General features: G+C 41.8%; 2 protein-coding genes across 3 annotated transcripts in view; both read right to left on the bottom strand.

Annotated features, from left to right (window-relative positions):
• SLC12A6 (solute carrier family 12 member 6) overlaps nucleotides 1-10,620 on the bottom strand; it is a 92,297-nt gene extending 81,677 nt beyond the window's left edge. Inside the window, exons 1-2 of one of the 2 annotated variants that reach the window (XM_069595960.1) lie at nucleotides 8,430-9,634; nucleotides 8,026-8,312 (exon numbers count right to left, since the gene is read on the bottom strand). In XM_069595960.1, coding sequence (XP_069452061.1) covers nucleotides 8,026-8,296 — 271 coding nt within the window. In that variant the 5' untranslated portion in view covers nucleotides 8,297-8,312; nucleotides 8,430-9,634. Of the gene's footprint in view, nucleotides 1-8,025 lie in introns of both variants that reach the window. The other variant, XM_069595961.1, reaches the window with a different exon arrangement.
• Nucleotides 10,621-10,721: 101 nt separating this feature from the next.
• On the bottom strand, nucleotides 10,722-13,597 carry NOP10 (NOP10 ribonucleoprotein). Its single transcript, XM_069595966.1, has 2 exons — nucleotides 13,447-13,597; nucleotides 10,722-12,873 (listed from the first exon to the last, which is right to left on the bottom strand). The coding sequence occupies exons 1-2, from the start codon at nucleotides 13,498-13,500 to the stop codon at nucleotides 12,733-12,735; spliced, it is 195 nt and encodes a 64-aa protein (XP_069452067.1). The 5' UTR covers nucleotides 13,501-13,597; the 3' UTR covers nucleotides 10,722-12,732.
• Nucleotides 13,598-13,734: the final 137 nt, after the last annotated feature.

The raw sequence follows: 13,734 nt of genomic DNA, 5'->3' as shown, positions 1-13,734 counted from the left end.
AAAAACTAGGAATAAAACCACCATATGACCCAGCAATCCCACTCCCAGGCATATACCCTGAGGAAACCAAAACTGAAAGAGACACATGTATCCCACTGTTCATTGCAGCACTATTTACAATAGCTATAACATGGAAGCAACGAAGATGTCCACTGACAGATGAATGGATAAAGAAGTGGTACATACACACAATGGAATATTACTCAGCCATAAAAAGGAACACATTTGAGTCAGTTCTGATGAGGTGGATGAACCTAGAACCTATTATACAGAGTGAAGTGAGTCAGAAAGAGAAAGATAAATATTGTATTCTAATGCATATATACAGACTCTAGAAAAATGGTACTGAAGGATTTATTTACAGGGCAACAATGGAGAAACAGGCATAGAGAATAGACTTATGGACATGGAGAGAGGGGAGGAGAGGGTGAGATGTATGGAAAGAATAATATGGAAACAATATTACTATATGGAAAATAGATAGCCAACAGGAATTTGCTGTATGGCCCACGAAACTCAAACAGGGGTTCAGTATCAATCTAGAGGGGTAGAATGGGGTGGGAGATGGGAGGGAGATTCAAAAAGAGAATATATGTATATCTATGGCTGATTCATGTTGAGGTTTGACAGAAAGCAACAAAATTCTGTAAAGCAATTATCCTTCATAAAAAAATAAATTAAAAAGAAAAAAGAAAAAGAAACATGCCTCTGACAGGAAAAGAAAAAGGCCTCTGATGCAAACAATTACTGAGGAGATGGGAGAGATCACCCAGGATAAAAGAGGAGAAGTTGAAGTAATCACTCTTTCAGTCACTAATATTTAATCAAATATCTAGAATATTCTAGGACAGACTCTATAAAACAAAGTCCTTTCTATTAAGTCTATTTCTGGATTTCAGTCCAACTTTTTAAAAGCTTGTATTACAGATGTTTTCAAATATACACAAAATCAGAGAAAACAGTAAGATGAATCCTCATGTACCTTTTACTCCAATTCAACAAATCATAAATGTTTGTCAGTCTTGTCTATCTCTCAAATTTTATTTTTTTGGTATGAGGGGAGGGTGGAGTACACTTCATTTCACCTGTTAGTATGTCAATATGTACCTCTATAGATCAGGGCTTTACATTACCACAGTGCATAAATACGCCTGAGAAAACTCACAATAATTCCTTCATGTTGTTTAATATTAAGCGCATGGTCACGTTTCCCTGATTTTCTCAAGCCTTTTTACAGTTGTTGGTTCACATCAGTTCAGTTCAGTCCCTCAGTTGTGTCCAACTCTTTGCGATCCCATGAATCACAGCACGTCAGGCCTCCCTGTCCATCACCAATTCCCAGAGTTCACTCACACTCGCGTCCATCGAGTCAATGATGCCATCCAGCCATCTCATCCTCGGTCGTCCCCTTCTCCTCCTGCCCCCAATCCCTCCCAGCATCAGAGTCTTTTCCAATGAGTCAACTCTTCGCATAAGGTGGCCAAAGTACTGGAGTTTCAGCTTTAGCATCACTCTTTCCAAAGAAATCCCAGGGCTGATCTCCTTCAGAATGGACTGGTTGGATCTCCTTGCAGTCCAAGGGACTCTCAAGAGTCTTCTCCAACACCACAGTTCAAAAGCATCAATTCTTCGGTGCTCAGCCTTCTTCACAGTCCAACTCTCACATCCATACATGACTACTGGAAAAACCATAGCCTTGACTAGACGGACCTTAGTCGGCAAAGTAATGTCTCACATCGGGATCCAAAAAAAGTCCACACGTATTTGGTTGATATTCTTTTTATCTGAAACAGCCTTTCCCCCTTTCCATCAACTCCTCTTTCACCCCATTCACTTATTTGTTGAAAATTCTAATTATTCAATAAAATTTGCCACACTCTGGATTTAGCTGATTGCTACTTGCAGTATAAAATATTGATAATACATTATACAATTTAACCACTAACTGTGCAGTATTGAGACTTGGTCTATAACCAAAATGTTTCACACAAGTGATAATTTGTCTTTTAAAAAAATGGGGGGTGCGAATTGAGCTTGGGGAAAAAAAAAACCTACCAGAGGATGCTATTAGGAAAACTAAGAAGGTACCAAACCCACATGGTTTTACAAAACTATCCCCTTTACTACCTTATACACTGTTAGTTACAGCTCTTTATTAGTGTGTCAAAGTGAAGGACAGTATTCAATAATCATATAATATGAAAGGTATATTTAAAAGAAAGTTAATAGTCACCTATAATTGTCACCTACAATGTAATTCACTTAGTTTTGTTTGGTGCAAAAAACTAGACTTTTTTTCAAAAGCATAAAAAAAGTGCTTGGTACTTTGAAACGTGTTTTATGAGAGAAAAAAAAGATAGCTTTCCAATTTTATTCTGATTCTTAGTCAAACATTATTTAACCACAGCTCGAGAGACTGGTATGATTACTAATAACACAGAATTGGTGGGTCAGTAGAGTGGGCTTAATGTCCATGTGTGATGTAATGGTGCCAAGTGCAGATAAATATTTGTTAAGACCTATCAGCATTTAAGGAAAAGACTGCCAGGCCTTATCCACTTGGTGAATGTCTACTTACCCTTTGAAGCCCACCTATAGTAGGAAAATTCTTCACATGTATATTACATTAATCCCTCTTTCCTTTTGAGCTATGGTCCCCAACTCTGGCTGAAGAGCTTTTAAATATGATGGACAAAGAATGTTGCCTGCTGTATCAGTGAACAACGGCTGTTGAGGCCATCAAGACGTCAGTCATTGCAGTCACCCCCAATGGTGCACCTTGAGGGGATTCAAAATGGAGAAAACCAGGATACTGGCCCCAGACAGCTAAGGTGCATCTCAAAGGAATGATTTCAATAAGCCCAGAGTTTTGCATCTTCTCATATATAGAAAAGCACTAAATTTGTTAACTTGAGATGTCTAGTTTTCCTTAACAAGCAGTAATCTTTTGATGTTTCAACTATTTGGTTTTTTGGCAAAAACTCCTATGTATCCTGGTTCCTCCATATCCTCCTCCTTTATAACAGTCCCTCAGGGCTTATTGAGAGGCTATCTTTGGGTTGAAGCCCTCAGTAAGTCTGCCAAATAAAATATAATTCTCAACTCTTAGGCTGTGCATTTTTAAAAAATTGACAACGTTATGCTCTGAAGATACAAAGACAATTTGGTGTCCCTGTCCTTAAGAACTTTACAGCCTAACTGAAATAGGTACTATAGAAGTAGTCTGTGTAAGAGATGTAGGGACTTAAAGATCTGATCTATCTGTATTTGAGGCTGAATGAGACAAGGTGTCAGAGAGGTGACCCCACGAAGGAGGGGCTTATCTAAATTACTCTCACCTCTCTAGCAGCTAACAACTGTCAATAAAAGTTTGGTGACAGCCAGCCTCAAAGTACACTTAGAGCTTCCTAACTCAACTGGCTTTTGTTTTTATTCCACCTCAGAAACCCACCCCCAAGGCTGTACACTAGGACCACACTGGAACTGCTCCACCTCTGAACACATCAAGCCCAGCTTTCAAACATCTGATCACAGCCTTTAACCCTTCTACATCTTTCACTACCATTTTACCCGTCAAGTCCTCCAGTCTCTCAGTTCATCATTTTCCTTTACTGTATTTTTCTACTGTATTATTCTAAAATTTACTTTATTTTTCTCTTTTGTATTTTGATGTGCACTTCTCCTTCTACATTTATCATACAGCATTTTAATTTATACAAAATTTTGTTTGCTTTCTCTATTAGAGCATAACTTTCCTTAGAACAGTAATGGGATTCTTTTTCTCAGTCTGGCATCCTTCACACCCAGAACAAGTCTAGTCCATAATAATTGCTCAGTAAACACTGGTGCAAGCATTCTTGTCATTTTCACCACTATTTCTATGAGCTCTCCAAAGGCGGAACCTATATTTTACCTGAGTATTCAGCAGAATGGGGTTTGACCTATAATTTCTACTGGAGTGCCTCCTACATGGAGCCCCCAGGAGCATTTATTGAATTGGAAAAGGTTGAAATGTTATTAGAGCCTGTACAAGACATATAAAAATATGTTCTCTGCTCTATCCTGGCATTATTATTTTAGCAATCATTTAAGTTAACCAAATAGTTATGAGACCAACATAAAAAATGTTCATTGTGGCAGAGGCAAACGGAAAGCCACGGACAGAGAGGTCAGGAGGCCTGCACTTCACTCTCGGCTCTGCCACTCAGAATCTACAAATAACCATCTCTGTAACCCTTAGTTTCCTCATTTATTAAAATGGGGTTTGATGAGAATTTGATTCTTGATCATCTGAAAGTTCCCTAACTGATATGCTATGGCTACTAAAATTTTTTTAAATTAAAAGTGATACACTCTCAGATTTCCCTAGTGGTACAGTGGATAAGAATCTGCCTGCTAATGCAGGGGACATGGGTTTGATCCTTGGTCCAAGAAGACTGCACATGCCACGGGCAACTAAAGCCCATGGGCCACAACTACTGAAGCTCTCATGCCTGGAGCCTGTGCTCCGCAACAAGAGAAGTCACTGCAGCGAGAAGTCCATACTCCACAATGAAGAGGAGTCCCCACTCGCGGCACAGAAAGCCCTCAGAGCAGAATGAAGAGCCAGCACAACCCAAAGGAAAAAAGAAATGATTTTTTTAAAGGTAGAATTTCTTATGTAAAGAATAAAAGTGATACACTCTCAATATAAAACATTGTATATGCCTTACTGAATTGTTTAAAGGGAAATTCCTTCTCCCCACTCTGTTTTCATAACTCTGGAGACGTCCACTCTCAAAAGTTCCTTCTGTACATTTAAAGCATTCCTCATGCACCAGCAAGTATAGTGCTAAGATTGTTGATTTTATTTACCAGCTTGACAGTCCCAGAAATTCTAATGGGACAGTGACAAAATGAAAGAGAACTATAAATACTTTGATAGCAGAAAGATAATTACTACTCAAGAGGCCAACAGTAGAAAAAAATTAAAATATAGACATAAATATTTAAAACTTCGTGCGTCACCCCTCCTTGGTTGTGTAATGTAATGTTAATAAAGGTATATGACAAGATAATAAACTGAAGGTAGGAAGAAATGTGGGAGGCAAGGGAACTGTGGAGAAAAGAGAGAATCATACCAATGTTGTAATCACTAAAGGATATAAAAAAGACCAAAATAATAATAACAATACAATTCTAAGTGGTAAAACAGGGCTTCCCTGGTGGCTCAGAGGTTAAAGCGTCTGCCTGCAATGTGAGAGACCTGGGTTTGATCCCTGGGTCGGGAAGATCCCCTGGAGAAGGAAATGGCAACCCACTCCAGTACTCTTGCCTGGAGAAACCCATGGACAGAGGAGCCTGGTGGGCTACAGTCCACGGGGTCGCAAAGAGTCGGACACGACTGAGCAACTTTACTTTCACTTTCAAGTGGTAAAACAAGAAACAATTCTGAAATATCTTATGAGCATATGGATAGAGTCAAGGAAGTAGTTTGTTTTCCTTTATTAAATCCAGCCCAGAGACAAATGTAGATTAACACATGTCCTTGATTTTCTTGACAAGAGCATTCTTTGAAGTTTGAAAGTGAAAGTGAAAGTCACTCCGTTGACTCTTTGCAACCCATGAACTATACAGTCCATGGAAATCTCCAGGCCAGAATATTAGAGCCTTTCCCTTCTCCAGGGGATCTTCCCAACCCAGGGATCAAACCCAGGACTCCCGCATTGCAGGTGGATTCCTTACCAGCTGAGCCACAACATCTAAGTCTAATAATGGCATCTGCATATTACAAGACCAAAGGTAAAAGAAGCATATTTCTAACCAGTTCCCTCCTATAGTGTGGGAAATATATCACAGGATGATTGCCATCACAAGAATTTGTCTAAAAGATAAGTAAGAAAAAACAGGTCACTAGGAAAGTAGGAAACTCATTTCCCAAGAATACTCTAGGAAAAAGTGTGATCTAATGGCTGGACTGTTAATTTCCCTTTCACCTAGTACCAGAAACTAAACATTAAGGAATATGTTAGATAGAGGACCAAGCTTTAACTTCAGTACCCACCTAAACGAGATAGATTTCACCTAGACAAGTCTCAGTTTTACCCTTATGGTTTTACCCTTATGGTGTAAAGTGATACCACTGTAGATCTTAAAGAACGGCTTATAGATCAGAAGAGCAGCCCAGATAAGGATCCTGTCTCTGCAAGGTTAATACATTACTGATATGTCTACTTTTAGAAACAACAAAAATACAATTCTATGATACCTAACTTGCAAACCTATCAACACTCAACTATAAATTGTGTATGTGTGCTCAGTCATGTCCAACTCTTTTGCAACCCCATGACCTGAAGCCTGTCAGGCTCCTCTGTCCAGGGGATTTCTCAGGCAAGAATACTGGAGTAGGTTGCCATTTCCTACTCCAGAGGATCTTCCGGACCCAGGAATAGAACCTGTTACCTAATAACAATTACAGGCTTTCCAGGTGGCTCAGTGATAAAGAAGCCGCCTGCCAAACAGTAGACTTGAGTTTGATCCCTGGGTCAGGCAGATCCCCTGGAGAAGGAAAAGAGAAGCGACTCTAGTATTCTTGCCTGGGAAATCCCACGGACAGAGGAGCCTAGTGGGCTACAGGCCGTGGGGTCACAAAAGAGTCAGACAGGACTTTGCGACTGAAGAACAACAAATGACAATTACAACATTTAAAAAATTAGCACTGTTATAGTCTTTACCTGGTATTTTTACAACCTAAATACAGTATAAAGGGTAAAAACTAAAACTATAATTTAGAATGTGGAAGAAGAGAAAATGATTATTTTATTTCCATAATGTAATTTTAATACCGTGGTATATAACATAAACTCTGTCATGAAGGTGAAAATTGTTAAGTCCAGGAATTGACCTGTAAGGTCTTCATAAAAAAAAAAAATTAGTCAAGGACTATAAACTAGCAAATATACCTTGTCTCCTTACATTAAAACACACTAAACAGAAATAAGGAACTAAAAGCATTTTGGTTTCCTGCGCTCTGTAGATTAGAAGGAACAATATTTCCTGACACCGGAAAATAGCAAGTCAGTGGCTGAAGATAGTTTTCAAATGTGGGTAGAATATCATTTTAAGGGCTTTTAAAATTCTTAAGAGAATTTTCATTACCAGAGAGATCTATGTTAGAACACAGCATAAAACTAAATATATAAAGCAGTACGGTATTTCTCAAATTTTTCTACTTTAGTCCAAAAAATGTTATGACCTGTTTTATTTCATCATCTCTTTCTCACTAAATGCAATGGAAACCTCCAAGCCTGTTGACATAAATTGCTTTAGGAAGCTAAAGGTCTGCATTGGTCAATACAAGTCAAAAGTGGCTCATGCGCTGTTCCTGACTACAAAGACTTCATACTCAGTACATGCCATCTAAAGTTCAAAATGAAACAAAAAAAAATTTATGTGGAATCAGGCCCTAAAAGCCTCTTTAGAATTCTCCACTGGACAAGGCAGCCCACTCAGCTCTACCCACCCTCACCCTGACTGAGCTTAGCTACTGGAACAACTGCCTCTGTAAAAACATAAATTTTTAAAAAGAATTTTGTGATACAATATCTGAAGTCTCTTTAGGAAACCCAATAACTAAGATATGATCAATAACTACTCCACATAACTGACCTTAAAAGCAAATTGTCATAGACCCCCAAAGCCAACTCTCCACTAAATTTTACCATTTAGGATTCTCCTTCCTGAAAATGATTAAATTCTTTGATACTCATCCTTAACCAAAAGATACATTTCAAGTTTGAGACAGAAAACGAGGAAGTCAAAACACAACCACTTTCCTTCTTGCCATATACCTCCAAACACACCAAGTTACTACTGCAGAGATTGGCTATGCAAACCATTATCCCAAAGGGTTCCTAAACATCTCAAAAAGAGGTTCCTTGGTTCCTAATGATTATTCTATAATGGAAACGTGATCTCTCGGTATATTTTCATCCTGGACAAACAGGTCAGTAACGGAAATATTTTGTTATCTATGTTTCTACTCACCCTCAGTAACATCCTGGGGGTTAGATGTCCGGTCACTGGCTGGATCCAGTGCAACCGTTGCCAAGGAAGTGGTGGCTCCAGACATCTCACTCATAGGCTCACTACGGCTGGTTTCGGGCACACTTTCGCGGGAGCTAAATCTTACTCGGGAACTGGATCGAGAGCTGAGGTCCGGACTGGTGTCTGATAAACCTGGAATGTCATCGATCTTTGTTGGTGTCACCATGAACCGAACTGAAGCCATCTTTGTGGTGGTTTCTGGAGGATGCATTTTTATTTTTCTCTTCCTTTATAAAGACAAGGAAAAAAGAAAAACCCTGCAAAACCCTTCCTCCTTTGCGAGCTATTTCTGATTGCAAAAACAGAAAAGATAACTAAAAACACGAAAAACAACCTTCAGTTACCTTGATTTACACCACACGAAAAGCCACTACATATAAGAATCCTCCTATTCAAGAATTCAAGCTGTCCTAAAAGGTGCACTACCAACAGTTGAAAAATATTCAAAAAAAAAAAAAAAAGACAAAACGATGCCAATCTCGTGTAACTTCGTTTCTTCAGAATGAAGAGATACCTAGTTATCTCCTCTGGTCCAGGGATGTGGGCTCAGGGCCATTGTCAGAAAAGCAGGTGACGAAGCCTTTCTTGCCTCGACCCTAAGGTTTAGGCCGAGGTAGTTAGTCCTTTTTTTATCTGTAAATGTCCCACGGTTAGTTGAGCAAAGTGAGCACAAGCCCACCCTTATCAGACGAATACAGCATAGATCAGCTTGCGAAACGATGTATACCCGGCCACCTGTTGTGTATCAGGTGAATACCCCACAGGTCTGGCTGGGAGGAGGTGTGTGTAGAGCCACCCGATGTTTCTGAGGCCGATAATCCACTTGGGTCTGGTGGGAGAGGTGCGCACGCATAACGGGAAAAATAATCGCACACTCCGGCTGGAGGAGAATGAGAGAAGGGTGAGCAGAGGAGGCTGCAGGGGCAGAGCGGATTTCTGCCTTCAAGAGGCCTGCGGGGCTGGCCCGCCCGCTCTTCTGGCAGAAAGGTCCCTAGGATCTGGGAGGAGGCGGCTAGCTGATCGAGACTCCGCGGACTGCAGCTCAGGGTCGAGGCAGGTCGCTGCTAGTCAGTCCATCGAGCCTCCGACTGGCTCACTCGGTTTCTCTTGCGCGTGACAGGACGAGCCACCCCTTTGCCGAAGCAGCTCTCTCCCCTACCAGAGCCCCGGCGCAAGGTCAGCCCTCGCTGTTCTTCCTTCGGGTTCTAACTGAAGAGGAGGCGGCCTCAGGCTGGCCCTGGCTGAGCCGGAGAGAGCAGCGAGGATGTGAGTAGGAGGAGGTCGCAGGTGCGGGATCTCGGCGCCAGCTGATGCGGGTGCGCGCGCAGCTGTTGTTTATGAGCCGGTAACTGTTTCCGAGCCACGGCGCGCGCAGGACGGCTGGAGCTGCCAGGGAGGGCGCCCCCTCCTTGGCCAGACGCCAGAGATGCAGTTACGTGACCTCGCCGCCCCCGGCCCCGGGCCCGGCGGGCTGGGCCCGCGCCGCCGCAGCCCCGCCCTTTCCTCCCCGCTCGTTGCTCATTCGAGGTTAACGGTCCGAAGAGAAGCCTAGGGGAGCGGTCGGAGGGCGGCACCGTCCCCACGAGCGTCTGAAAGCCCCGCCCAGTCTCTGCAGCCCGCGAGGTGGCCGAGAGGGCTGCGCGCATGCGCTCGCTCAGGTTGCGGCACGGGTTGGGCCCCAGTGTGGGAGGCCCGGAGCACGACGGAAATTGTAGTTGGGTGTGTGGGGGCCTCAGCTGCGTGTATTTGGAAAAACAAATGCTTTTCCTTCTAGGTCCTGCTGTCTTGCACTAACTCTAGAAGTGGAAGGACTTCAGGGAGCAGTGGGTACGCCATACTCTCAGAACCGCAAAAACCATCTCTACTGAATAAGAACATCCTCAAAAAACCATTCATAATTTCTTTAAAAATCACAAATCTCACACCATCATATACCTCCAAAATATATGCTATATATTGGATATGACCCTCATTGGAGTTTTTATGTAGTGGTATATCCCAAAGAATTGTATGCTCAAATTTATACATAATGTGTGCTACATTTTCTATTTGCAGTCTTTCGGAAAAAATGCTGGTTTCTACAGGTATACACCTATCAAATATTCATATTGTACACGTTACATATATACAATTTTGTGTTTTACCTCAGACTGAAAGCTCCGTTAAAAAAGCCATCTTTTAGACATGAAGATGACATTGAGATACTGTCTCTTGACGCCAGTGTTTTCTCTGCTACTGCCACCATATTTTCCCTAGCATGTTTATTTAATGCGTGAATAGGTGTTCAATAAATTTGACTCATCAATGTTTTGTTTGCAAGTTATTTCCTAGAGCTGTGATCAAGACTTTTTCTTAATTTTAATTTTTCCTAACTTTATTTATTGACATATAGTTCATTTACAATGTGCAATCTTTGCTATACAGCAAAGTGACTCAGTCATACACATATTTTAAAAAATATTTTTTTCCATTATGGTTTATCACAGGATACTGAATATAGTTCCCTGTACTATATGTAGGGTCTTGTTTATCAAAAGTCATTTAAAGTCAACAACCTGGGGCCTGACTTTGCCTGGTCCTTGCTCAGCACAAGTAGAAATGTTTAACATCATCTTTAATAACAGATGAGAACAGTATTGAAGACCTGAGCCAGGAAATCTTTTATTACATGACACAAAGTCCACAGTCTGGTTTAAAAGCTACAGGTAACAAAATGTAAACTAGATTCCTATTTAAAATGTAAATCTCCTCAAAGCTTGATTCTTTATAAAGCCTGTGATACTGATTCGGGCTTACAGTTTTCTTGCAGAAGCAAGAAATTTAGCTCCCTGATCAGTTTTCTTTTTAGGCAGGCTTGCTGTTCAGTCTTACAGACATTCCCCTTACTTAAAAAAAAAAAAAAAAAAAAAATTCCTAGATTTCTACAACATTGAATTTTGTTTCATTCCACAGTGTATTTTCATTCACTTTATACTAAAGAGTTTCCCATTTCTGAGAACATCTCAGATACCTAGGAGATCTCTTAAGAAAAAAATCTTCGCTATATACACACCAATTTGAATATTCCTTAGTCTACACAGTAGGTGGTATCAAAAATGCTAATCCTTTTTTGGGGGGTCAGTGTAGCTTTTAAAGACAGAATCACAGTCTGCATTAAAAACAAAAAGATAGGATTTGCTTATTTTTTTAGCCACCCCATGCAGCAGCTTGCCACCCCAGGGGCAGCGGAAGCTGGGAGTCCTAACCACCAAGAATTCCCCTGAAGTTAGTTCTTTAAACACTTCCTTAGCAGAACCTTTTTCCCTAGTCATTTGCAGAATTTCTAGCCTTTCTTCAAACATTAACCTCTAATAGGACAGGACAAGTTTTTACAATCTCTTTAATACTAAGAGCCATAAGTGAAGAGGCTAAGAAACCAAAAATTGCTTGACAGAAAATAAGTATCCCATCTCACCATTCTCATAAGTAATAGAACTGGAAATCATGTCTTTTATTAACTACGTATGACCCAAGTCTTTAGATTTTTCTTTTTTCTCTCAACAGTCAACTATTCTTTTCTGCTGGGACAGTCAGATATCAGCATCAATGAGAAACATATTTACCCCTTTCCAGGGCCAGTCTTGATAAATCAAATTTGGGCTGATGTACGTTACAGTGGCACTAGGCAAACATTCAATTCAATGTCAAAAGCCACAAATAAGAAGTTCAGGAAGTACCCAACTGACTTAAGGAGAGGAAGGAGCAATCATTTCTTGAATGCCTGTATTTTGCCTCATCATCCCTATGCTATGAAGAAACTGGATTACAAATTTATGGTTGCCCCATGATAGAAGCTCATGGCCTAAGAAATCTTCCAGGATTAAAAGAAAACCCTCCAAGATATTTCCAGAGGAGCAGTAAAAATGCATAAAGACATTCCTATTCACAATGGTTGGATGAATTAAGATCTATCACTGAACTCTATCAATTTTAGAGGTGGAAGAGTACTTAGGAATGATGAGAAAAACGGAACTAAACAGGTTGACTTCTTCAGAGTTATAGAGGGGTGAATACTCATTTTCTGGCTTCCAATTCAACATCTTCCTCCTCCCATATAGCTGCTATTATTTTTCAAGCAACTCTTCCATTTTGAGTGAAATTTCATTTCAAGGGACAAAAAATTACTTAACTGACAACATGGGTATTTCTTACTTAATGCTAACAGTTGCACATGTCTTTCTCAAGCTTTCTTCCCCTACCCTAGCACCCTGCTATGACTCACAGCACAGCACGACTGCTACAGCAGTCGCCTAAGTTTCTCTTCCAAGTGGTCTTGTATCCCTGGGGTACCCTTCCCTCTCGTTTCCCTCGTTTTTTTTTTTTTTTAAACCACTCCTTTCTTCCCACAACATACAAAATAACAGCTCTTTGAAATCATTTTAATAACCTGGCAGTGATTCAAAGTACGAAAATATTCAGATATCTCCCTTGGACGGGGATGCTACCATGACTGCTTCACAACAAGCATGATCGAAGGCAAAGATGAGACCGGACTCGAGGGGCAAGGGTCGGAGCAAACTTCCAGGCTCACAGACTGAAGAGCCTGGCTGCAGAAAGTCTCTTGGGTGCTGGCAGGCAGCAGAAGACACATGAAATGTTAAGACATCCTCAGAGGACGGGGCGCGGCTGCTGGGTCATGAGCACCTTGAAGCGTTTCTTGATGGTGATTCGGTGTCGAGAGTATTTGTCGTCTGGGGAGAATCGAGCAGGGTGGGCCGAGCACGTCTGTTGTCCCATAGGATCAAGCTTCTGCTCGAGGAGGAAAGAACATAATCTCAGCACTGGAATGGTGGGAAAACGCAATCCCTGGCCTCAAAAGGGAGATGGAGGCTGGGATGGGGAGTTCAGTTCAGTCGCTCAGTCGTGTCCGACTTTTTGCGACCCCATGAACCGCAGTACGCCAGGCCTCCCTGTCCATCACCAGCTGCCGGAGTTTACCCAAACCCATGTCCATGGAGTCGGTGATGAACCATCTCATCCTGTCTTCCCCTTCTCCTCCCGCCCTCAATCTTTCCCAGCATCAGGCTCTTTTCAAATGAGTCAGCTCTTCGCATCAGGTGGCCAACGCATTGGAGTTTGAGCTTCAACATCAGGGGCCGCGCAAAAACGGCAAACATGAAAACAGGAGACGCGACGGTAAGATCTAGAAGCCACGCATTTCTGCTTCCATTAATTAATACCACGCGCGGCTTCTGGAGTTTCTAGTCCCGCCCCCTCCCCCGCCCCCGCCCAAGCAGCTAGGCAACTCACTGTCTTCTCCCGACCGCTCCTTCCAATGACATGCATCGCTAAGCTGACATCCAGCCCGTTTACCCTTCTCACCTTCAGCGTGTAGACTCGCTCTCCTTGCTCGTTGAGGTAATACTGGAGAAACATGATCACACTAAAGCAGGACGTTCCAATTCTGTCCGCAGCTGCCTCTAACTGAAGGCCTCACGTGTTGGTCAATTTCCTTCCTGTACAGCCGGAAGTCTCGCTCTGAAAGCACGCCGGGAAATGTAGTCCAGTTTATCTAGACTTTTCTCCAGCCGGACAGAAGGAGGCGCACTAGCTCAGAACGTGACCAGTTGCAACCCAGTTGCAATCTTGTAGGAGTTGTACGACACGTGC

The sequence above is a fragment of the Ovis canadensis genome, chromosome 7 (genome assembly GCF_042477335.2).
Source record: "Ovis canadensis isolate MfBH-ARS-UI-01 breed Bighorn chromosome 7, ARS-UI_OviCan_v2, whole genome shotgun sequence".
Classification (NCBI taxonomy): Eukaryota; Metazoa; Chordata; class Mammalia; order Artiodactyla; family Bovidae; genus Ovis; species Ovis canadensis.
Note: the sequence above shows the minus strand (reverse complement) of the source record. Positions and strands in the feature narration are given on the sequence as shown.